Source organism: Ornithorhynchus anatinus, chromosome 3 (genome assembly GCF_004115215.2).
Source record: "Ornithorhynchus anatinus isolate Pmale09 chromosome 3, mOrnAna1.pri.v4, whole genome shotgun sequence".
NCBI lineage: Eukaryota > Metazoa > Chordata > Mammalia > Monotremata > Ornithorhynchidae > Ornithorhynchus > Ornithorhynchus anatinus.
The window spans coordinates 16,114,298-16,138,851 of NC_041730.1; the positions used below are offsets into that span (position 1 = coordinate 16,114,298).

Consider the following 24,554-nt stretch of genomic DNA (forward strand, 5'->3'; position numbering starts at 1 on the left):
GAGTCCCTTCACTTCTCTGGGCCTCAGTTACCTCGTCTGGAAAATGGGGATTAACTGGGAGCCTCACGTGGGACGACCCGATGACCCTGTCTCTCCCCCAGCGCTTAGAACAGTGCTCTGCACGTAGCAAGTGCTTAACATATACCAACGTTGTCATCGTTAGAGCACCGGCCTGGGATTCAGAGGGTCAGGGGCTCGCCCCCCGGCTCCGCCGCTTGTCTGCCGTGTCACCTTGGGCAGGTCACTTTGCTTCTCTGGGCCTCGGCGGCCTCATCTGGAAAATGGGCACTGAGACTGGGAGCCCCCCGGGGGACGGGGATTGGGTCCAACCCGATTTTCTCGTGTCCATCCCCGTGCTTAGAGCGGTGCCTGGCACACAGTAAGCACTTAACAGATACCGTTATTGTTGTTGTTATTACTAGTAAACACACACACCGGCGTTTAGTACAGTGTCTGGCACACGGTAAATGTTTAAATACTGTCTTTATTGTTATTATTCAGCACACACACACACACATGCCAGCACTTAGTGCAGTGTCTAGCATGTAACACTTGAGCACCATCGTTATTATTAAGCGGACACATGCCAGTGCTTAGTACAGTGTCTGGCACATAGTAAATGCTTAAATACCCTCTTCATTATTATTATTCAACACCCACGCGCACACACACATGCCAGCACTTAGTACAGTGTCTGGCATGTAACACTTGACTACCATCTTTATTATTATTATTGTTAAACAGACACATGCCAGTGCTTAGTACAGTGTCTGGCACATAGTAAGTGCTTAAATACCCCCATTATCATTATTCATAAACACTCAAGCACCCATGCTGGCACTTAGTACAGTGTCTGGCACATAGTAAGTGCTTAAACACCCTCATTATCATTATTAATAAACACTCAAACACCGCATGCTGGCACTTAGTACAGTGTCTGGCACATAGTAAGTGCTTAAACACCCTCATTATTAATAAACACTCACACGTGCCGGCCCTTAGTACAGCGTCCGGCACTTAGTTAGTGCTTAACAAATACGTTCATTATGATTGTGATGATGATGGCATCTATTAAGCATTTACATGTGCCAAGCACCGTTCTAAGCCCCGGGGGAGATACAAGGTGATCAGGTCGTCCCATGTGGGGCTCCCAGTCTTCACCCCCATTTTCCAGATGAAGTCACTGAGGCCCAGAGAAGCAAAGTGACTCGCCCAAAGTCACACGGACGACGAGTGGCGGAGGCGGGATTAGAACCCTTGACCTCTGACTCCCAAGCCCGGGCTCTTGCCACTGAGTCGAGTTGTTTATCATTATTATTATTATTATTATTAAAAAAACACTTAAATACCGCCATCACTGTTATACACACACACACAAACATAGTTGCACACCCTTCCTGTTGGTTGACAAAACTCGTCGCCCCCTTCACCTCCTGGACTGTCTGCTCGTCGTGGGCAGGGAACCTGTCTGTCTGTTGGTCTGGCCTGCCCTCCCAAGCGCTCCTCAGTGCGCTCAGTACAGTGCCTGCTACATAGTAGGTGCTTAAGAGATCTCAGAATGGTGCTTGACACGTAATAAGCGCTTAAATGCCATCATCGCTAACAAATTCCATCGTTCGTTCATTCGATCGTACTGTTTACTGTGCGCAGAGCACCGTCCTAAGCGCTTAAGAACGAGGATGGTATTGGTGCTCACTATGCGCCAAGTGCTGGGGTAGCTACAAGCTAATCGGGTGGTCCCACGTGGGGCTCCCAGTCTCTATCCCCCTTTGACAGACGAGGTCACTGAGGCCCGGAGAAGTGAAGTGACTTGCCTAAAGTCACCCAGCTGACAAGAGGTGGAGGTGGGATTCGAACCCGTGACCTCTGACTCCCCAGCCCGGGCTCTTTCCACCGAGCCACGTCCGGGGCTCTGCACCCTGCCTAACGCTCAATCTATCCGAGTGACCGACCGACAGACCGACCGACCGACCGACCGACGTCCCGCCGCTGTCCCGGAAGGCCCTCCCTCCTCCCCTCCTCCCCTCCGCCAAACTGGCTCTCTTCGCCCCTTCAAAGCCCTCCTGAGAGCTCGCCTCCTCCAGGAGGCCTTCCCAGCCTGAGCCCTCCCTTTCCCTCCGCCCCTCCTCTCCTCCCCATTCCCCCTACTTCCACCCTCTGCTCTTCCCCCTTCCCCTCCCCTCAGCCCTTGTGCGTATTTTCACCTATCATTTATCACTCTCTGAACGGCGGGTCTATATCGAGGATTCTATTTCTCTATTTCGACGCTACTGATGCCTGTCGACTCGCTTCGTTCTGTGGTCCGTCTCCCCCTTCTAGACTGCGAGCCCGTCGTTGGGTAGGGATGGTCTCTCTCTCTCTCTCTCTGTTGCCGAATTGGACTTTCCAAGGGTTCCGTCCAGCGCTCTGCACACAGTAAGCGCTCGGTAAATACGATTGAATGAATGAATGAATGATGACAGACTGACTGACAAACTGACAGACGACTGGCCGACTGACAGATGACGGGCCGTGACAGACTGCCCGACGCTGGCGGACTGACCGGCGGACGGGTGATGGGCTGTGACGGGCTGGCGGGCTGACGGGATGACTGACTGACTGACCTACAGACTACAGGCTGAGCGACAGGCTGACAGATGACGGACCGTGACAGACTGCCCGAGTACAGGCTGCCCGTTGACAGACTGCCCGACGCTGGCGGACTGACCGACCGACGGATGATGGGCTGTGACAGACTGGCTGACTGACAGGCTACAGAGTGACAGGCGACGGACTGCCCGACTGACCCAGTACAGGCTGCCTGACGACAGGCTGACCGACAGGCGACAGGCTGACGGGTGATGGGCTGTGACAGACTGACTGGCCGACCGGCTGACCGAGTACAGGCTGACTGATGGACAGGCTGGCTGACTGAGACGACAGACTGACGGACCGACAGACTACCTGACGACCTGACGGGCTGGCTGACGGACTACCTGACGGGTTGACGGGCTGACTGACGGACTGACAGACTACCTGACGGGCTGACGGACGGGCTGACTGACTACTTGACTGACAGACTACCTGACGGGTCGACGGACGGGCTGACTACCTGACAGACTACCTGAAGGGCTGACGGACGGACTGACAGTCTACCTGACGGACTACCTGACGGACTGACTGACTACCTGACGGGCTGACGGACGGACTGACAGACTGACTACCCGACGGACGGACTGAAGGCCCGGCGTCCGCCCCTCCCCCCCGGGCCCGGCCCCGCGGAGCTCCCGCGCATGCGCGGGCGGAGGGCCCGGGGGGGGGCGGGGCGGCGGAGGGGACACGTGTCCCTGCGTGAGGGCGGGGGAGGGGGAAGGGGCGGGTTCAAAGGTCACACCCGAGGCAAGATGGCGGCGGCGGCGGCGGAGGAGGAGCGGCAGCAGCGGCGGCAGCAGCAGCGGCGCGGGAGGCGGTGAGGAGGCCGGAACCGCCGCGACCGCAGGGCGCCCCCCCCCTCCCCCCCCCGGCCTGCAGAGGCCCGTCCTCCCGGGCTGGGGGTCGGGGGGGGGTCAGAGGTCAGGGGTCAGGGCCGCCGCGCCCCCCCCCCCCCACGACGACCCTCGGGCCCCAGGCCCCCGCACGTGCTCCCCTCCTTCTTGATCATCGCGGGGGCTGTTGCCGAAGGGTCGGCTCCGAGCGCTTACTACACCGCGCTGGCCGTAGCGAGCGGTCGATAAGTAGGACCGCCCCGAGCCCGACCTTCTTTCTCCGTCTCGCCCGCTTGGCGCCTCCGGCCCGGCCCTCCCTCCCTCCCTCCCTCCTCCAATCCCCCGGACGATCGCCCTCCCCCCCCGCTTCACACCTTTCCTCCAAGAGGCCTTCCCTGATTGAGCCCCCCTTTTCCTCCTCTCCCGCTCCCCTCCGGCCTCCCCCCTCCGGCCCCGCAGCCCCTAACTACCCCTCTCTGATTTCGATTCTTTGTCTTGATGCCTCCCCCGCCCCCGCTCTCTGGACCGTAAACTCATCCGGGGCAGGAAATGTAATGTAGTGATAAGGTGGGTATTTATTGAGCGCTTACTGGGTGCCGAGCACTGTCCTAAGCGCCGGGGGAGATACAGGGTCATCGGGTTGTCCCACGTGCGGCTCACGGTCGATCCCCATTTGACAGATGAGGGAACTGAGGCACGGAGAAGTGACTCGCCCGCAGTCACGCAGGTGGCGGAGCTGGGATTCGAACCCGTGACCTCCGCCGTCTCCCAAGCCCATGCTCGTTCCGCGCCGTCGTGCTCTCCCGACTGGTCGGTACGGTGCTTAGCACACAGTAAGCGCTCAACAAATCCTCGTGATGGGGTTTGTTAAGCGCTTACTATGTGCGAAGCACTGTTCCGAGCGCCGGAGGGGGGGGGGGATGCGGGGTGATCGGGCTGTCCCACGTTTTTTAATCCCCGTTTCTCAGGTGGGGTCACTGAGGCACAGAGAAGTGAAGTGACTCGCCCAAAGTCACACGGCCGGTAGGATTAGAACCCATGATCTGACTCCCAAGCCCGGGCTCTTTCCACTGAGCCGCGCTGCTTCTAAATAAACACGGTCGTATGAGCGAATGGACGACTAGCACCCGGTGGAGGCCCTTGCTAACGGTTGCTCGGTAAATACCGGGGCCGTTCGTTGTCTCTGTGCAAATATCCGAGGCTTGGCCTCTGTCCTCCAGAACTTTCGCCTCGGAGGAACTGAAAAACACGCCTATCGGGTGCGCATCCGAACGTGAGGATGCTTCCGCCGGTCGAGGCTGCCCGAACGCCCCGGTTAAGACGCGGCTCTCGGCTCTTGGTCGAGCTGTGGTTTGACCGACTCGGCCTCGGCTGGCCGGCCCCGACGGGCCCGTAGCCAGAGCGGGCGGGCGGGCGAGACGGAGGCCGGCGGGCCCCGGGGTGTCCGTCCCCGCCGCTCTTCTATCCGTTCCATCCATTTCCCCCGTCCGTCCGGGGGCGTTTAATCGAACACCGCACCGACAGTCGGGAAGAAGATACAAGGAGGAAAGTCGGGTCCTTGGCCCTCGAGGGGGCCCTCCCAAATCCGAGAAAAAGTGGGCAGAAAATTCGTCGGAGACTCACGGGGGTGTAATGATAGAGTTTATTAAGCGCTTATGGTGTGCTTACTCGCTGCTGGGAGAGAATGCACAGGTGGGAATTAGACCCGATCGCCGTCCCTTGGGGGGCTGACGATCCGAGAAACAGTGGGGAGGAAATGAGGAGCAGAGGCGTAGGGAGAGATTCAAATACGGTAATAGGATTTATTAAACGCTTACTGCGGGCTTACTGTACTAAGCACTGGGAGAGAATTCATTCATTCATTCATTCAATAGTATTTATTGAGCGCTTACTATGTGCAGAGCACTGTACTAAGCGCTTGGGATGAACAAGTCGGCAACAGATAGAGACGGTCCCTGCCGTTTGACGGGCTTACGGTCTAATCGGGGGAGACGGACAGACGAGAACGATGGCACTAAACAGCGTCAAGGGGAAGAACATCTCGTAAAAACCGATGGCAACTAAATAGAATCGAGGCGATGTACAATTCATTAACAAAATAAATAGGGTAACGAAAATATATACAGTTGAGCGGACGAGTACGGTGCTGTGGGGATGGGAAGGGAGAGGTGGAGGAGCAGAGGGAAAAGGGGAAATGAGGCTTTAGCTGCGGAGAGGTAAAGGGGGGATGGCAGAGGGAGTAGAGGGGGAAGAGGAGCTCGGTCTGGGAAGGCCTCTTGGAGGAGGTGATTTTTAAGTAAGGTTTTGAAGAGGGAAAGAGAATCAGTTTGGCGGAGGTGAGGAGGGAGGGCGTTCCGGGACCGCGGGAGGACGTGACCCGGGGGTCGACGGCGGGATAGGCGAGACCGAGGGACGGCGAGGAGGTGGGCGGCGGAGGAGCGGAGCGTGCGGGGTGGGCGGTGGAAAGAGAGAAGGGAGGAGAGGTAGGAAGGGGCAAGGTGATGGAGAGCCTTGAAGCCTAGAGAGAAGGCACGGGTGGGGGTTAGACACGGTCCCTGCCCCTCGAGGAGCTCGGATAGGGACACGGCAGAGCGACGACGGAAGGTAGTAAGGCACGTGACTTCTGTACCGTGCTTCGGGATTTCCTTTTAGCGTGTCTTCAGCCCTCTTTACGGGGACTCAGCCCGCAGAGCGCTTAGTACGGTGCTCTGCGCATAGTAAGCGCTCAATAAATACTATTGAATTGAATGAATACTATTCGGCTCACCAGAGGTGAGGTGTATTGAAGAAGTACGGGTAGCCCGCTGTTACGAACCCTCCCACCTGTGGCCCGCTGAAACCGAGTCGCGGAGGGTTCGTCTTTGATCCCGGCGGACCCGCGTCTGCGCTGGAACCCGGTTCTCAGCGATCTGGCCGTCAGACGACACGCGTGCCTCGGAAGCGTCCCGCGGCACAGACTGAGTTCGCGAAAGGTTCCCCGGCTGCGGAGCGCCGTCGTATTGTGGTCCGCGTTCCGGAGATCGACCCCCGGCTCGCCCAGTGGGCTTCGAAAGAGTCTGGCGCGCTCGACGCGGCCGCCTTGCCCCGCGGTGAACCGGTTGATGGCGTTTGATATTCTCCCCGCCCGTCACCCCACGGCACTTGTGAACGTAGCTCACGTATCACAAATTATTTACGTTAACGTCTGCCTCCCCCTCTAGATCGTGAGCCCGCTGCGGGCAGGGAACGTTTCTACCAGCTCTGTGTATCGTAACCTCCCAAGGGCTTAGTGTAGCTCTCTCTGCACACCGAGCACTCAGTAAACACCGCTGATGATAACGCTGACATTTTGTTGAGCGCTTACTATGTGCCCAGCACCGTCCTAAATGCTGGGGGAGATACAAGGTGATCAGGTTGTCCCGGTTGGGCTCACGATCTTAATCCCCGTTTTCCAGATGAGGTGACCGAGGCACGGAGAAGCGAAGCGACTCTCCCACGGTCACACAGCCGTCGGGCGGCGGAGCCGGGATTAGAACCCACGACCTCTGACTCCCAAGCCCGGGCTCTCGCCACTAAGCCACGCTGCTTCACCGATGAGAGCTCACTCCCGACGTGACACGACTGGGTAGTCCTTTAGCTCGGTATTGCCAGGGAAGGTTTTGGGCTCGGTTTCCCCGGTCCAGGAAGTTAATCATTTAGCCACTCGGGGGGTTTTACCTGGAGCCTTTTAGAATGTGCTTGGTTTGGAGGTCCGAGGTCAGACTGAGGATCCAGGCAGAGGGAGTGGAAGGAGCCACGGGCGGGAGCGTGCGTGGCTTAGTGGTCAGAGCACGGCCCGGGAGTCGGCTGGACCCGGATTCTAATCCCGACTCCGCCACGCGTCTGCTCCGTGCCCTTGGGCAGTCATTTCTCTGGGCCTCGTTTCCCTCGTCTGTAAAACGGGGACGAAGACGACGAGCCCCACGTGGGACGGGGACCGTGTCCCACCTGATCGACTTGCGCCCACCCCAGCGCTTAGAACGGGGCTTGGCGCGTAGTGGGTGCTTAACGGGCACCGTGATTATTAGAAGAGCCGGGCGGGGTGGGCCTCGCCTGGCAGAGTTGTGTCCCGAGGAGCCCGCCCGGTGGTCCCCTGCTCCGGGAGCGCGGGGCGGGGGCGGGGGAGCAGGGACGGGCACGGCCCCTCCCTCCGGACCCGAATCACGGTCTTTTCCTCCGGGGCCGGTTGTCGTCGTGCTGCGTCTCTTCCCCGAGAGACTGACGCAACCAGAGTCGACGGCCCAGGCCCCGGTGCCGGAGGATCTGGGTCCCCAGCGGCCCGGGCCCCCCTCCGGCTCCCCGGCCCGGCTTCTCCGGCTCCGGACACGACGTCCGGCGACGCTCCGTCAGGTGGCTGCCGCCGGCCGGCTGCCGGGGCCACGGTAGGGGTCGGCGGCCCCGCGGGGCTCGGAGGGCGGAGGCGGCCGCCCCGCCGCCCGCGGCTGAGCGTCTCTCCTCCCCCCCTTTCTTCTTCTCTCCGTCCCTTAGGCTCCGGGCGGGGTTGGCCCTGGCCTGGCTGGGGCTCTGCCTCGGGACCGCGGCCGCCGTGGACAGAAGCAATTTCAAGACCTGCGAGCAGAGCTCCTTCTGCAAGTACGGACCCCGTTCCCTGGGCCGCGGGGGGCCGGGTGGGCGCTCGGGGCGGGCCCCCCGCGGGGGAGAGGGCGGAGGGGCGGAATCGCCCGGGACGACGGCGAGGCGGAGAGGAATCGTTGGCGCCGCGGCGGCGCCCGGAGGGGCGGTTTTTTGCCGCCGCTGCCCGGGCCGGTCCCCGAAGCGCCGAGGCGGGCGGGCCTGGGGGCGCCCCGTTCCCTGGCGGCCGCCGCCCGTCGGGTCCCGGGGTGCCCGCCCGCATCGCCTCGGTGGGGCGGGGGGAATGGGGAAATATCGCGGCTTCCGGGGGCGGCCGGGAGGTCGTCCTGGGCTCTGCCGTCCCTCGCTCCCCTCCCGTCTCCGCTCTTCAGGCGTCAGCGGAGCCTCCGTCCCGGTCTCTCCCCGTACCGCGCTCTGCTGGACTCGGTGCAGCTTGGCCCCGACGCCCTCACGGTGCAGCTGGTCAACGAGGTCACCGAGGTCAGGGCGGGACCGAGGGACGAGCTGCAGGGAGGGGAGCCCGTGGGCCCCGGGCGCCGGGTCCTGCCCGCGCCAGGGGGCTGGACCTGGGACGTCGTCGTGGGCGGGGAATGTGTCTGTCTGTCGTGTCGTACTCTCCCAAGCGCTCGGTACGGTGCTTTGCACGCAGCGAGCGCTCAATAAATACGATCGAATGAATGAATGGGGCGGGGGGGTGGCGGGAGGAAACGTGGTTGGCGAGGGACCCCCGGGGGGGAGGGCGGGGGCGGTTGAGTCCGTCCGTCCGTCGGTCCCTCTCCCGAAGCTCCCGCCTCGGCCCTCCCAGGTGCCGTTGCTGCTGGAGCTACGGGGGCTGCGGAGGAACATGACCCGGCTGCGGATCGACGAGCTCAAGCCGCTGCGACCCCGCTACCGGGTGCCCGACGTGCTGGTGGCCGACCCGCCCGCCGTCCGGTAAAGCCCCTCGCCCCCAGCCCGAGGCCCCCGCCCCCCGACCTCCAAGAACCCGCCCGCCGGCGTCCCCGCCGGGCCCCTCGCCCGCCGTGAATCTTTCTCCGGGTATTCCCACCCTTCCTCCAGTGGAGAATCCTCCTTAGGTCGGTCGGCCGGCGGTCTTTACGGATCCCTACCGGTCGCACGGCGCTACTAGGCGCTCGGGCGAGTACGGTATAACAGGGCGGGTGGAAACGTTCCCCGCCCACGGGGAGCTTAAACTCCAGACGGGGAGACGGGGTTTAACGTAAATACGTCGACGACGGTCACGTACGTGAGCGGCGGGCGCTTAGCCTTCCCTCCGGCCGAGTCGGCTCTGGGCCTCCGCCCCGGATCCGGTCTCCCCGACCTCCCACACGGGGGAGGCCCTCGGCGCCCAACTCCCCCAGCGGTTTGCGGAAGCCCCTCTCGGGCCCCCCTACCCCGGGTCCGGATCCCCCTCCCGCCGCTCCGCCTCACGGCTGGCACGCCTCCCCCAGGCTCACCGTCTCCGGCCGGGACGAGAACAGCCTGGAGCTGACGGCGGGCGAGGGGCCCTACAAAATCATCCTGACGGGGCGGCCGTTTCGCCTGGACCTCCTGGAGGGCCGCAGCCTGGTGCTCAGCGTCAATGCCCGCGGGCTCCTGGCCTTCGAGCATCAGCGACCCCCCAGGGAATCGTGAGTGCCGGGCGAGGGGGGTGGGGCGGGGCGGGAGGGTCGTGGGTGAGGCCGAGGGGAGTCGGTGGAGGGTCAGGACGGGAGCGGGGGCCCGGCCCCAGGAGGCGGGGAGGACCCGACCCCGGGTCAGGTGCTCGTGATCTTTGCCGTCTCCGTCGTGGTGACGCCTCTCCGTGGCAGCCTCCGGGCTGCGTGTTAGAGGTCGCCGCTCCCCTCACCTGGCACCGTCGTGTCTCCCGGATCGATTTTTCCCTTTTTATTTATTTATTTTTTTTATTTGCTTTTCCTCCCCCCCCCGCCCGCCCGCCCCGTCTCTGGATGTTCGTCACCTGAAACTCACTTTGTGTTTCTGTTTTTGTGTTGGTTCTGTGCCTCCCCCGACCCCCCGCCCGCTCCTACTCCCCGCCTTCTCCCGCCCCAGTCTCTCGGATAAAGTTAGTCTCACGCTCGGTAGCATGTGGGATAAGATCAAGAGCCTTTTCTCTAGGTAAATCCGCGGCCTCTGGTACTGTGTCCGTTTCCCCCGTCCCCACTTACTAGGCCTGCCCTCGCCAGGGGACGCCCCTCCCCTTACCCGTCTCCTCCTCTTCCTCCCTCTTCCCTCCCTCCCCGCCTGGCTCCCGGCGCTGGTTGAGGGACAGGCCCGGGCGAGGCGACAGAGCCCGCGAGGGACCGCTAGACCTTTCCTGCTTGCTGACGCAAGCCTCTCGCCTCTTCCTCGAGGACAGGAGAACCCGGGGCGGGGGCCGGGCCGGGGGAGGAGGACGCGGCTCGCCGGGCCCGGCTGCTCGCGGCCCTTTGACCGAGCCCCCCCACCCCCCCGGCGAGCGCGGGCGTCCAGCCGGGCTGCTCGGTCGGCCGCCCGACCCCGCCGGGGCGGAGCTGCTCCTCCGAGCTCCTCCTCCCGGCGGCGGCACCGAGGGCGGTCGGCGTCGGAGCCGTCCCTTTGGGTTCCCCACCCCCGGCGGCGGCCTCCGCGCTCGGGCGGGGGAGCGGGTGCGAGCGTGTGAGTTCGGGCCCCGTCCCCCCGTCCACCCCGACGCGGGCGCTGGAGTGGCGGGCGGGCCTGGGCCGGTGGGCGCCCGGCGGACCGGGAGCGGAAGCGAGGGCTCCGGGTCCCCCCCCCCCCCCATCTTTCTCCCTCCCGACGCTTTTCGGTGGCCGGCTTGAGGCCCCGCACGGGAACGCTCTCGCGTGGTGTCGCTCGTTCCTCCGCCTCACCCCCGCTCCGTCCCCCTCCCGCTTCCTCCCCTCCTGTGGTTTCCCTGCCGGCCCTCCCCGCGGAGACCCTCCCTCTCCGCCCCCCCCCCCCGCCCCTCGCCTCCCGGGGCGCGGCTCCTCGTTCCCGTCCCTCGATCCTTCGGGTGGGCGCCCGGCTCTCCCCGCTCCCCCGCCCCCCTCGATCCTCATCCCCGCTCCCCCGGATCGGAGCAGACGACTCTCCTACCTTCCAGGGAGGGGCCCAGGGAAGCGGCCGAGGGGGGCGGGACCCCGGATGGGGAGACCCCTACGGACGGGGACAAGGTGAGCGGGGAAGGGTCCTCGGAGTAACGGTGCTGCCGGCCCCGGGGGGAGAGGGCCGAACGACTCGGAGGGCAGGCGGGATTTGGGGCCGGGGCGCTCCAAGCGGGCTGGGGTTCCGGAAGAGGCCGGGAAGGCCTGGAGCGGGGGCGGGGGAGGGGCCGTCGAGCGACACCTCGGCCGAGGCCCCATCCCGAGCTCCCCGTTCCAGCCGGAGGAGACCGGAGAGAAGCCGAAGGAGGAGGAGGACGAGCCGGGGGCTTGGGAGGAGACCTTCAAAACGCACACGGACAGCAAGCCCTACGGTGAGGGGGCCGGGGGGCGGCCCGGTGGGTCCCGGCACGAGAGGAGGCCGGCGGGGGACGGCGGGCCGGGGGACGACGGGCCGAGGGCCTCACGCCGGCCCTCCTCCCGCCCCCGACAGGCCCCACGTCGGTGGGTCTGGACTTCTCTCTGCCGGGGATGGAGCACGTGTACGGGATCCCGGAGCACGCCGACAACCTGCGGCTCCGCGTCACCGAGTGAGTCGAGGGGAGGTGGGTGCGGGGGGCGCCCGGAGCGGGTCCGGCCGGAGGCCGCTCGGGGAGGGGCGGGGGAGGAAGGCCGATCGGTCGGTCGTATCTACTGAGCGCTCTCGACGGGCGGCGCTCTGTACCGAGCCCTTGGGAGAGTCGACGGAACAGTTCGACACGCCCTCCCCGCCCGCGAGAGGCTTACGGTGCGGGCCTGGGGGGCGGAGGGGCGCTCACCGGCCGGGGGGGGGGCGACCCCCGTCTCCCTCCGCTGCCTCGCAGGGGCGGGGAGCCCTATCGCCTGTACAACCTGGACGTGTTCCAGTACGAGCTGCAGAACACCATGGCGCTGTACGGCTCAGTGCCCTTTCTCCTGGCGCACAACGCCCACCGGGACCTGGGGCTCTTCTGGCTCAACGCGGCCGAAACCTGGGTGGACGTGTCCTCCAACACGGCCGGAAAGGTGAGGAGAGGTGAGAGGGAGACGGGAGGAGGACGAAGGGGAGACGGGGCCTCCGGGGGCCGCCGGCGTGGGGAGGACGGGGACCCGGGAGCGGAAGGCTCGGGTTCCAGCTGGACGGGAGCGCTGGGAGGCTGCCCGTAGGCGGGGCCCGGGAGAGGGGGCCGGCCTCCCGCGGGCCTCGGCCGAGCACCCCGGCCGACGGCTCCGGCTCCGGGGAGTGCTCGGGACGGGTGGGCGGGGGGAGAGGGATGTCTTCGGGGAGGATGCGCGGAGGCGGGTACCTCTGACCTCCGCCCTCGCCCCGTCCCCCGGACAGACCCTGTTTGGGAAGATGCTGGACTACCTGCAGGGCGGGGGCGAGACGCCGCAGACGGACGTGCGCTGGATGTCGGAGAGCGGCATCATCGACGTCTTCCTCCTGCTCGGACCCACCGCCCCCGACCTGTTCCGGCAGTACGGCAGCCTCACAGGTCCGCGGGGGCCGCCGTCCCCCCCCGCCGTCCCCCGCCCACGGCTCGCCGGCCCGCCCGCCCCCCGGCCTCGACCCCGGGCCGCCCCGGCGGTGACCGCCTCGCCCCCGCCTCTGATCCCCTTCTCCTTCCCCCGCCCCGAAGGGACCCAGGCGCTCCCGCCGCTCTTCTCCCTGGGCTACCACCAGAGCCGCTGGAATTACCGCGACGAGGCCGACGTGCTGGAGGTGGACCGGGGCTTCGACGCCCACGACCTCCCGTGCGACGTCATCTGGCTGGACATCGAGCACGCCGACGGCAAGCGCTATTTCACCTGGGACCCCAGTCGCTTCCCCCAGCCCCGAACCATGCTGGACCAGCTGGCCTCCAAGAGGCGCAAGGTGCCCGGGGCGGGGGGGCGGGCGGATGGGCCCCGGAGAAGCCGGGGTTGGGGGCGCGGGGACCCCGTGGGCCCGGCGGGGAGCGGCCCGGTGCCCCGCCCGCGGCGGGGATCGGTCGTGACTCGGACGGGTCCCCCCCCCTCAGCTGGTGACCATCGTGGATCCCCACATCAAGGTGGATTCGGGATATCGCGTGCACGAGGAGTTGCGGGCCTTGGGGCTCTACACCAAGACGCGCGACGGCGTGGACTACGAGGGCTGGTGCTGGCCAGGTGACGGAGCGGGCCGGGGGGTGGGATGGGGGTCGGGTTGGGGGGGCTGCGGAGGAAAATCCGGTCTGTCCAGCGGAAGTTCGTTCTTTCGTACTGAGCGCTCGCTGTGTGCGGAGCACCGTGTGAAGCACTCGGGAGGGTGCACCGGAACGGTAAACAGGCACGTTCCCTGCCCAGACGAGCTTGCGGTCTAGGGGGGGGGAGACGGACATTGATGATGATAATAATCATAACGTTGGCGTTTGCTAAGCCCTTACTATGTGCAGAGCACTGTTCTGAGCGCTGGGGTAGGCACAGGGGAATCAGGTTGTCCCACGTGGGGCTCACGGTCATAATCCCCATTTTACAGATGGGGTCACTGAGGCACCGAGAAGTGAAGCGACTTGCCCACAGTCACACAGCTGACGAGTGGCGGAGCTGGGATTCGAACCCATGACCCCCGACTCCAAAGCCCGGGCTCTTTCCACTGAGCCACGCTGCTTCTCGATATACGTAGTAAATGAGATCAGTAAAGAACAGACGTGTACATAAACCCCGTGGGGCCGGACCGGGGGGAAGAGCGAGGGGTGAAGCGGAAGGGAGCGGGAGGGGAGGAGGGCTCAGTCGGGGAAGGCTTCTTGGAGGAGCCGTGCCTTCGGTAGTAAGGGCTTCGAAGGAGGTGGGAGCGAGGTGCCGCCGGGGCGGGCGGGCCGGGCCCGGGCGGGCAGGGCCGCCGTCCCTTCTGTCCCCCTGACCTCGTCCCTGACCCGATGCCGCCCCTTCCCCCAGAAGTAGTCCGGGCTCGGGAGTCCGAGGTGGTGGGCTCTAATCCCGGCCCCGCCGCTCGTCGGCTCGGGCGAGTCACCCCACCCCTCTGTGCCTCAGTCGCCTCATCTGGAAAACGGGGATCGAGACGGCGACGGCCTGGTCAGCTCGGGTCCACCCCGGCGCTCAGGACAGCGCTTGGCACGTAGAAGAGGCGCTCGGCAAACGGCGCCGAGGGCTCAGCGCGGCGCTCCGCGCACAGTCCGCGCTCGAGAAATGGGATCGAACGGAGGGGCGAAGTAGATGCGAAATTCCTTAAGGACGTACCGGGCGCAGAGCCCTGAATCGGGTGTCCGTCTGCCGTCTGTTACCCCAGGCTCGGCCGGATACCCGGATTTCACGAACCCCCAGATGCGAGCCTGGTGGGCCGAGATGTTCAGCTACGACAAGTACGAGGTAGGTGGGCCCGGCTTCCCGGCCCCCGGCCCCGGCGGTCCGGGGGGATCCCGGGCCCCCGCTCGTCCGGGCCGGGGCGGCGCCGGGAGGCCGCCGGGGGTCGGCTCCGCCCGCCCTCAGCCGCCCTCCCCCTTCCCGACGCTCCTCCTCCCGCCCCGCGTCCCCAGGGCTCGGCCCCGAACCTCTACACGTGGAACGACATGAACGAGCCGTCCGTGTTCAACGGCCCGGAGGTCACCATGCTCAAGGACGCCCGGCACCACGGGGGCTGGGAGCACCGGGACCTGCACAACGTCTACGGCTTCTACGTGGTGAGGCGGGGCGGCCGGGACCCGGCCGGGCGGAGGGGGTCCCGGGGCCGGGGCCGGCCGGGTTCTCTGACCCCCGTTATCCCCCCGCTCCCCCTCCCCGCCCCCCCCCCCCCCCCCAGCACATGGCCACGGCCGAGGGGCTGGTGCAGCGTTCCGGAGGCCTGGAGCGCCCGTTCGTGTTGAGCAGGGCCTTCTTCGCGGGCTCCCAACGCTTTGGTGAGAGGGGAGGGCGGAGGAGAGCTCCCGGCGGGAGGGCTCCCGGCAGTAACAGGCGGGGCCGCGGCGGACCGCGGGAAGCCGTAGGGCGCGGCCTCGCCGTCCCTTCATTCGGTCGGATTCACCGAGCCCTTACCGGGCGCGGAGCGCCGTTCCGGGCGCTCGGGGGGAGTACGTCGCCGCCGGAAACGGACCCGTTCCCCGCCCGCCGCGAGCGGACGTTAATAGAAATGAAGACAGACAGGGACGTGAGGGCCGGGGGGCTGGGGCGGAGGGGGAGACGAATGAAGGGAGCCAGTCAGGGTGACGCGGAGGGGAGAAGAGAGGAGGGCTCGGTCGGGGAAGGTCTCTCGGAGGAGCCGGGCCTCGGACGAGGCTTCGAAGGGGGGGAGGGCGGCCGTCCGCCTCCCCTCACTGGTCCGTCCCCTCCCCGCTTGCTCGTTCCCAATCCGGTGCCGTTCTCCATCCTCCCCTCCCTCCCGCTTCATTCCCCAGGTGCCGTCTGGACGGGGGACAACACGGCCGAATGGGACCATCTGAAGATCTCCGTTCCCATGTGCCTCAGCTTGGGGCTGGTGGGAATCTCCTTCTGCGGGGGTGAGAGGCGGACGGACCCCCCCCGCCCCCCGGGCAGAGGGAGGGGGGGAGGATGGGAAGGGAGGGCACCGAGGCCCGCGGTCGAAGCGGCGTGGCCTGGCGGATAGAGCGCGGGTCCGAGGGTTAGAAGGCCGTGGGTTCCGATCCCCGCCCCGCCGCTCGTCTGCAAGTCGCTTCACGCCTCCGGGCCGCGCCCGTAGGACGGGGATCGGGACCGTGAGCCCCGCGTGGGCCGGGGACCGTGTCCGACCCGATTCGCTTGCGTTCCCGCCGCGGAGCGCGGCGCGGTGCCCGGCACGTGGTAAGCGCTCGACGAGTGCCGTAATCGTCGTGGTCATCGTTGTTATTGCCGGTCGGCCGGGGAGGGGGGCGGGCAGAGTGCGGGAAGTGGCGGAGAGCCCGGGGGGCGGTGGGGGAATGAGGGGCGTCCGGGCGAGCGGAGAGCAGCGGGCGGTCGTTCGGTCGTGCGTATCGAGCGCTTACTGTGCGCAGAGCACCGAGGCAAGCGCCTGGGAAGGTACAGTGCGGCAAAAAACAGCCCGCGAGAAGTTCGGGGTCTGTTACTACTGCCCAACGAGAAGATGACGACGACGGCGTCCGTTAAGCGCTCACTACGCCCTCCCCTCAGAGAAGCGGCGCGGCTCAGTGGGAGGAGCCCGGGCTTGGGAGTCGGAGGTCATGGGTTCGAATCCCGGCTCAGCTGAGTAACTTTGGGCCAGTCACTTCACTTCTCCGGGCCTCAGCGACCTCATCTGGAAAATGGGCACTGAGACCGCGAGCCCCACTGGGACAGCCCGATCGCCGTGTAGCCCCGCCGGCGTTTGGAACGGCGCTCGGCACGTAGTAAGCTCCTAACAAATGCCGTCGTCGTCGTTATTACGTGAGAAGCCGCGTGGCTCGGTGCAAGAGCCCGGGCCGGGGAGTCGGAGGTCGTGGGTTCTAATCCTGCCTCCGCCACTCGTCGGCTGCGTGACTGTGGGCGAGTCACTTCCCTGGGCCTCAGCGACCGCATCTGTAGAAGGGGGATTAAGACCGTGAGCCTCAGGCGGGACAACCCGATGAGCCCGTATCTCCCCCAGTGCTCGGAACAGCGTTCTGCACATGGCAAGCGCTCAACAAATACCGACGTTATTATTATTGTTGTTATTAATCCTTTCCCAACTCCGTGCCTCTTCACCAGCCGACGTGGGCGGCTTCTTCAGAAACCCCGAGCCCGAGCTGCTCGTCCGCTGGTATCAGATGGGGGCCTACCAGCCCTTCTTCCGGGCCCACGCCCACATGGACACGGGGCGGCGGGAGCCCTGGCTGCTGCCCCCGGAGTACCTGAGCCCGATCCGCTCCGTCCTCCGGCAGCGCTATTCCCTGCTGCCCCTCTGGTACACCCTCTTCTACCGGGCTCACCGGGAAGGGCAGCCTGTCATGAGGTGGGTGAGACCCGGGAGGGGCCTGGGCTATCAACCGGTCCGTCGCCGCCGCGATCCGCCGAGCGCGCGCCGTGCGCGGAGCGCCGCGCCGAGCGCTCGGGACGACGGGGAGCGTCGCCCATCTAGGCGGGGGGGCGGTGACGGGCTCCGGGATAAGCGACGGGCTTGGCGGGCGCCCGAGCCGAAGGGGCCGGGCCGGGAGCGCCCTCCGGGGCCGGGGGGGGAAGGGGGAGACGTGGGACGGGGAGGGCCGAGGGAGGGGGAGGGCCCCGGAGAAGGGGGGCGGGGGCTTCGCGGGGAGGATCGGGGCGCCTCTGGCCCTCCCCGGTTGTCTTTCAGTCCCTCCCTTTCCTCCCCCGTCCCCTTGCTCCGCAGACCCCTGTGGGTGCAGTATCCGGAGGACGTGACGACTTTCAGCATCGACGACCAGTTCATGCTCGGTGAGGGCCGGTTCGGGGCCGGGCGGGGGGCGGGAGGAAAGAGGACGGGGGACGGAAGGGAGATGGGGCCCGGGGGCCTGCGGCTCGGAGGTCGGGGGGGCCGAGGTTGGGCCCGCCCCCGACCGCGTCTGTCGTAGGAGACTCGCTGTTGGTTCACCCCGTGACGGAGCCGGGGGCCCGAGGGGTGCAGGTCTATCTGCCGGGCCCGGGGGAGGTGAGTTCCGGAAGGGGGGCGAGGGCGGGGAGGGCGCGCCCGGATCTTCTGGGGGCGGGGTGGGGAGGCGTCCGGGGGGTAATCGGACGGGGGGGGCGCCGCCCGCCCCCTCCCGCCGTTCCGCGCAGGTTTGGTACGAGACCGAGAGTCACCAGAAGCACCACGGTCCCCAGACGCTGTACCTGCCGGTCACCCTGAGTAGCGTAAGCTCCCTCGGATCCATCCCGCCTTCCTCTGCCCTCCCGCCCCCGCCCCGTCCGAGCTCCCGTTGGGTTCCTCCCCTCTCCCCCCGCCCCACCCGTCCGCTCGCGCCCGGCCGGGCTGGATCGGGCTGGGAGTCCCGGGGGACCCGAACCCAGACTCCCGTCCACGCTCAGGTGCCGGTGTTCCAGCGCGGGGGGACCATCGTAGCGCGGTGGGAGCGAGTGCGGCGCTCTTCCGACTGCATGAGGGACGATCCCCTAACGCTGTTTGTGGCCCTCGGCCCCCAGGTGAGGAACGCGGGCCGGCCGGCCGGCGCCCCGACCCTTCCCCGACCCCCGGGCCCCCGGCCGCAGCCTTCCCGACGCCCCGGACCCGATCCGTCCGTCGAGGGCGTCCGTCGAGGGCCCGATGGGAGCGGAGTGTTGGACTGAGCGCTTGCAAGTACAGGCGCTAGACTGTAGACCGCAAGCCCGCTGCGGGTAGGGGACGCGGCTGCCGACCCTTACGTCGTGCTCTCCCGAGCGCTCGGCACACCGCTCCGCGCGCAGCGAGCACCCGGTAGATACTACCGATCGATCCTGAGGGTACAAGAAAAGTAGCGGATATGCCCGCCCCCCCCCCCCCCCCCCCCCCCCCGCCTTCAAGGCGTCGGGGGAGAACGACGCTAAAACGGGGGAAGCGTCAGAGTGGAAATCCAGAGCCCTCTCCCCGAGGGCTGGGCGGCGGCGGGGAGGCGAGGAGGCCGGGGGCCGTGAGGGCCCAGCGTTCTGCGGCGGGATGGAAGTAAGTCCCGAAACGGGTGGGGAGACGAGAGGTTTCATCGGGGCCGGCCTCCCGGAGGAGATGGGCTTGCAGGAGGGGTTCTGGGCCGGCCGGAGGCGAAGAGGGAGGGCGGGAGCCGGCGGCTCCCCCCGAGCCATCCGGGCCCCGTCCCCCTCCGCGCAGGGCACGGCCCAAGGGGAGCTCTACCTCGACGACGGACACACCTTCAACTATCAGACCCGGGACGAGTTCCTGCTGCGCAAGTTCTCCTTCGCCGACAACACCCTCAACTCCAGGTACGGGGCCGGCCAGGGTGCCCTCCCCCTGCCGCCCGGCCCCCCCGGCCCCCCGGCCGCGTCGCCCCACCCCCCCCCCCCCGCCGCCCGACCCCCGCTGATTCGGGCCCCCCTTCGTCCCCGGACTTTCCAGTTCAGCCGACCCCAGGGGGCACTTTGAGACGCCGGTCTGGATCGAGCGAGTGGTGATCCTGGGGGCGGGGAAGCCGGCGTCCGTGCTGCTCCGGACACAGGGTCAGTTCCCGGCGGAGACCGCGGGAGGACCGGAGGGCCGGGGATGGGGGAGGAGGAGGAGAGGGAAATGCCGGAAACGGGGGGAGAGAGGGGGCGACGATCCCGTCGCCGCTCCCGGCCCAGCAACCGCGACCCCCCCCCCGTCCCCGTCCCCCCAGGACGTCCCGAAAGCCGCCTGGCCTTCCGGCACGACGCGGAGACCTCCGTGCTGACGCTCCGCAAGCCCGGGGTCAACGTGGCCGCCGACTGGAGCGTCCACTTGCGATAACCCGAGGGGGCCTGGGGTCCGGACCGCTCTCCTCTCCGCCCCGGGGCCCGGACCTCCGCCTTCCACCCCGGGGCTCGGAGGCCGCCGGGAGCGTCCGCCCGCCGTGTCGGCGGAGGGGCCGCCGGGCCTCCGACCCCGCCTCCCGGGACCCGCCGGCTCCTCAGACCCAGTTCCGGTCCCCAGCCTTACAGACGGGAGGATCTCCGCCCGCCGGGATTTCGGGGCGACCGGCGCCTACACCCTCTCCCCTCTCTTTCCTCCCGGAGGACCCTCCGGTCTCGTCTCCCGTCCCCGCCTCCTCCCTCTCGGCCCCTCTGCCTGCGTTACGGCCTCCTCCCGAGGATCGGGCCGGGGGGGGGGCGCGTGCCCCCATCCGGCCCGGCCCGCGGCCGCCTTCCCCCCGGCCCCGCCCCGGGGCGGGGAGTCCCCGGGGGTTCCCCCGGCGGCCCCTTCCTCCCCGGCCTCCTGTCTTCTCTACTACGTCGACCCGGGACCGGCCCCTTCGCCTGCAGCGTCGTGACTGGGGAGAGGAAGGAAGTCCCCGGGGAGCGGCCTCTCCTTTCCCCCGCCGCCCCCGGCCCCCTCCGCCCCCCCGCCGGAGTCGCCGCGGGAGCGGGCGGCGATTCCTGGAAAGGGAAGCTCGACCCCCACCCGGTTCTTGACGGTGGGAGAGGCTCCCTCGCTCCGGGGATGATCGACTCCTTCCGCTGCCCCCCGGGGGGGCGGGAAGGCGCGGTCCGTTACCGTTTCAGCGAATCACGATCACGTGTATTTATTGCTGTGAGAAAGTTGGGGGGTGGGGCGGGGGGCGGTCATGAATCATGTGTGCCTGGGGCGGGAGTTGCGGGGGGGAACCGGGAAGGGACCCCATTTTTGGGTTGTCTCAGTCGGGGCGGGGCGGGGGCAAGAAGGTGGGGTGGGGGGCGGCGCTGGGATTTTTTTTTTTTTTTTAAAACCTCCCTCCTTGGCCCTTCCGAGCTCTCCTCCCGTGCTAGGTTTTGATAAAAGGAGAAACAATAAAGAGACGTCACAGAATCTACCAAGAGCTGGGCGCTGGTGGATATTCCTGAGTTCCTTAGGCCGACGAGCAAAATCCCGCGGCATTCGGGCGAGGCCTTGTAACCCAGTGCGGTTTGGGCTCTGGTTGTCGGTTCTTAGGTGAAGCTTGAAATCCTCCTTCGTCAGTGGTATCTACCGAGCGCTCGCTACGGGCGGGGCACTGGCTCTTGCGCTTGGGAGAGTACGAAGAATCAGTGGACGTTCCCTGCCCGTGATGAGTTTACGGTCTCGAGGGGGAGACGGACAATATAACTTCTAATAACGATAATGACGTCGGTATTTGTTAGGCGCTTACTATGTGTGCAGGGCACTGTTCTGTGCGCTGGGGGAGATGCGGGGTCATCGGGTCGTCCCACGTGAGGCTCAGGGTCTTCGTCCCCGTTTTCCGGGTGAGGTCACTGAGGCCCAGGGAGGCGAAGGGACTCGCCCACAGTCACACAGCTGACAGGGGGCGGGATTCGAACCCGTGACCCCCGACCCCCAAGCCCGGGCTCTTTCCACCGAGCCACGCTGCTTCTCTAGACCGTGAGCCCGTTATCGGGCGGGGATCGCGTCTATCTGTCGCCGGACGGTCCGTTCCAAGCGCCTAGTACAGCGCTCTGCGCGCAGTGAGCGCTCGATAAATACAGTCGAGTGAATATAAATACACCGTCTGGATCTTCGTGATCTAGTCGGTCGTTCTTTCGAGTCTCCCGCACACCGGCTCTGACGCGCTTGTTAAGGTATTAAAATGAGCCGCTCGTTCTGTTCGCTCACAGGGCTGAGGTTCATCGATGAGACCGCGAGCCCGTCGATCAGACCGCGAGCCCGTCGTTGGGCGGGGATGGTCTCTATCTGTTGCCGAATCGTCCATTCCAAGCGCTTGGTACGGTGCTCGGCGCGTGATGAGCGCTCAGTAGATACTGCTGAATGAATGGCTCCACGTTTCCACGTGGCTACACGATCCCAGTCGAGCACTGGTGTGTGTTTGGGGATATTTTTTTTTTTCCGATGGCATCAGTTAAGAGCTTACTACGTGCCGGGGACCGTATTGAGCCCGTCCGTCTCTCCCGCTAGAAGATAAGCTCGTTGTGGGCGGGGAGCCGACTCGAGATGGTACTCGCCCAGGTGCTTAATGCGGCGCCCTGCGCCAAGGAAGGGCTCAGTAAATACCGTTCATAAATTAATGGGGTTCGCAGCCTAAATTCCCGTTTTACACAGGCAGCCACCGAGGCACAGGGGAGTGACGTGCCCGAGGTCACAGCGGGCAAAATTAGAATCCAGGTCCTCTGGCTTCCAGGCCCGTGCTGTTCCCGCTGGGCCACGCCGCCTCCCCTCTCGGCCGCTCTCCGAGCCGGCCCCGCCACGGGACGCGCCGGCCGGTCGACTGTATTTATTGAGCGCTCGGTGTGGGCGGGACACTGTACCGAGAGCCAGGGAGATAGAGCGCGATAATATAATACCTTATGACAAGAGGCCCATTCCCCGCCCGCAGCGAGCTCACGGTGGAGAGAGGAAGACGGGCAATATAAATAAATAAATTGCGGACGGGTGCCGTGGGGCCGGGGGGGGGGGGGGGGGGCATGAATAAAGGCGGCAGAGCTCCTCGGACCTCGATCCCTTCGCGGTTGAGGTCCCGAGGGGGATGAGTCGAGCGGATGGACGTAAAATAGAGGGGAATGGAGGGGTTCTGAGCTGACCCGAGTGCGGGTGTGGCTCGGACGGTGAAATTATTAGCTGAGGACGGTAATCGTGGTATTTGTTGGCACTGTACTAAGCGCTGGGGTAGGTACGAGCGAACGGGGTGGTACAAGGTCCCTGCCCCACGTGGGGCGCCCGGTCTCAGTCCCCGTCTGGTAGATGAGGGAACCGAGGCTCGGAGAAGCGGAGCCACTTGCCCAAGGCCACACAGCAGTCGGGTTCGTTCGTTCAGTAGTGTTTATTGAGCGCTCGCTATGTGCAGAGCACTGGACTAAGCGCTTGGAGTGGACGAATCGGTAACAGGGACAGTCCCTGCCCTTTGCCGGGCGCACGGTCTCGTCGGGGGAGACGGACAGACGAGGACAGTAGCGAGTTGGCGGAGTTGGGATTAGAACCCGGGACCTTCCCGACTTCCAGGTCCGCTTTCTCCACTCTACCTGCCTCGGGGAGGATGCGGCTTTTGGGGAGGGTTTTGATGTAGGGAAGGGGTAGAGCGTAGCGATGAGAAGCAGCGTGGCCTCCTGGATAGAGCCCGGGCCTGGCAGTCGGGAGGACCTGGGTTCTAATCCCGGCTCCGCCGCTTGCCCGCTGTGGGACCTTGGGCAACTCACTTCGCTTTTCTGTGCCTCCGTCGGCTCATCTTCAAAGAGAGGATTGAGACTGTGAGCCCCGTGTGGGGCAGGGACTGTGTCCAATGTGATTTGATTGTGTCTCCCCCGCCGTTCAGCACAGCGCCTGGCACACCGTAAACGCCGAACAGATATTTCAACTATTATTATTAGCAGTGTAGCAAAGCCGTGATTAGTTTGTGAAGAATGGAACGGTAAGGGAAGAGTTCATTCAGTCGAGTTTCTTGAGCGCCTAGTGTGCGCAGAGCACCGTACTAAGCGATCGAAAGTACGATTCAGCGGTAGAGACGATCCCTGCCCACAACGGGCTTGCAATCCGGAAGGGGGGGGAGACCGACATCGGTGCTTACTGTGTGCAAAGCGCTGTACTAAGCGCTTGGGAGAGTACACTGCAACAACAGACACATTGCTGCCCCCAGCGAGCTCACAGTCTAGAGTTGAGGGGAGTCATTCAATCGTATCTATTGAGCGCTTACTACGTGCAGAGCACTGTACTGAGCGCTTGGAAAGCACAACACGGGCACGAGTCACCTTGGGAGGCGAGAAGAAAGTACACAGACTAACGGAAGCCGGGTTTGGGAGGACTGCAACGCCTGCCCACCTGCCCGGGCATCTTCATAACGATATATTCGTTAAGCGCTTACTATGTGCCAAGCGCCTTTCTAAACGCTGGGGTAGATGCGAGGTGATCAGGCTGCCCCCCGTGGGGCTCCCAGTCTTCATCCCCATTCTCCAGATGGGGGATCCGAGGCAGAGACCGTGAGCCCGTTATTGGGCGGGGATCGTCTCGATCACGTTGCCGAATCGTACCTTCCAAGGGCTTAGTGCTCCGCACGCAGTAAGCGCTCAATAGATACGATTGAATGAACGAAAGCGACTCGCCCGAGGTCACACAGCAGAGAGGTGGCGGAGGCGGGATCGGAACCCACGGCCTCTGACTCCCCGGCCCGGGCTCTCGCCACTAGGCCAGGCCGCTTCTCCCGGCCTCAGCGGAAAGAGCCCGGGCTTAGAGAAGCGGCGCGGCTCGGCGGAAAGGGCCCGGGCCGGCGAGTCAGAGGTCGTGGGTTCAAATCCTTGCCCGGCCGCTTGTCGGCTGTGTGACTTCGGGCGGGTCACTTCACTTCTCCGGGCCTCGGTTCCCTCACCTGCAAAACGGGGACGAAGACCGTGAGCCCCGCGCGGGACAACCTGACGGCCTCGTGACCCCCGCGGCGCTCAGAGCGCCGCCTGGCACGTCGGAAGCGCTTAACGGACGCCGACGTCGTCGTCATTCTCGGGAGTCGGAAGCCGTGGGTCCCGATGGCGCCTCCGCCCCCCGTGTGACTTCGAGCAGCTCGCTCCACGGGGCCTCGGTCGTCTCATCTGCCGAACGGGGATGAAGCCCGTGAGCCCCGAGGGGGACGGACCGACGACCCGGTCCCTTCCCCCGGCGCTTGGGCCCTAGTCGGCGCTTCACAGGCGCCAACGTGATGACTGTCGTCCTCTGGGCCTCGGTGGCCTCATCTGTCTACTCAACTTCTCTAACAGAGAAGTGAAGTGACTCGCCCACGGTCACACAGCTCTGCCACTCGTCAGCTGTGTGACCGTGGGCGAGTCACTTCACTTCTCGGTGCCTCAGTTCCCTCATCTGTCAAACGGGGATGAAGACCGGGAGCCCCACGTGGGACATCCTGATTCCCCTGTGTCTACCCCGGCG

At 65.6% G+C, this 24,554-nt stretch overlaps 1 protein-coding gene across 2 annotated transcripts; it reads left to right on the forward strand.

Moving 5' to 3' along the window:
- Positions 1 to 3,415: 3,415 nt before the first annotated feature.
- GANAB (glucosidase II alpha subunit) lies at positions 3,416 to 19,490 on the forward strand. Of its 2 annotated transcripts, XM_029060372.1 has the most exons (25): positions 3,416 to 3,448; positions 7,971 to 8,075; positions 8,447 to 8,555; positions 8,881 to 9,008; positions 9,527 to 9,706; positions 10,128 to 10,193; positions 11,161 to 11,230; positions 11,439 to 11,532; positions 11,652 to 11,748; positions 12,022 to 12,202; positions 12,519 to 12,672; positions 12,817 to 13,052; positions 13,198 to 13,324; positions 14,445 to 14,524; positions 14,692 to 14,835; positions 14,955 to 15,051; positions 15,547 to 15,648; positions 16,829 to 17,072; positions 17,448 to 17,512; positions 17,650 to 17,726; positions 17,855 to 17,929; positions 18,104 to 18,217; positions 18,876 to 18,988; positions 19,122 to 19,222; positions 19,381 to 19,490. In XM_029060372.1, the coding sequence occupies exons 4-25, from the start codon at positions 8,920 to 8,922 to the stop codon at positions 19,488 to 19,490; spliced, it is 2,616 nt and encodes an 871-aa protein (XP_028916205.1). In that variant the 5' UTR covers positions 3,416 to 3,448; positions 7,971 to 8,075; positions 8,447 to 8,555; positions 8,881 to 8,919. The 2 variants fall into 2 exon arrangements, with proteins under 2 accessions (XP_028916205.1, XP_028916207.1); XM_029060374.1 differs by lacking the exon at positions 10,128 to 10,193.
- The last annotated feature ends 5,064 nt before the right edge of the window (positions 19,491 to 24,554 follow it).

Excerpts from the sequence above, each read along its gene's own strand:
- GANAB (XM_029060372.1), top strand. The coding sequence starts at position 8,920 with ATGACCCGGCTGCGGATCGACGAGCTCAAGCCGCTGCGACCCCGCTAC. Across the intron at positions 11,231-11,438 it reads CCCCTACGGACGGGGACAAG|CCGGAGGAGACCGGAGAGAA; the intron begins GTGAGCGGGGAA and ends TCCCCGTTCCAG. Across the intron at positions 13,053-13,197 it reads TGGCCTCCAAGAGGCGCAAG|CTGGTGACCATCGTGGATCC; the intron begins GTGCCCGGGGCG and ends CCCCCCCCTCAG.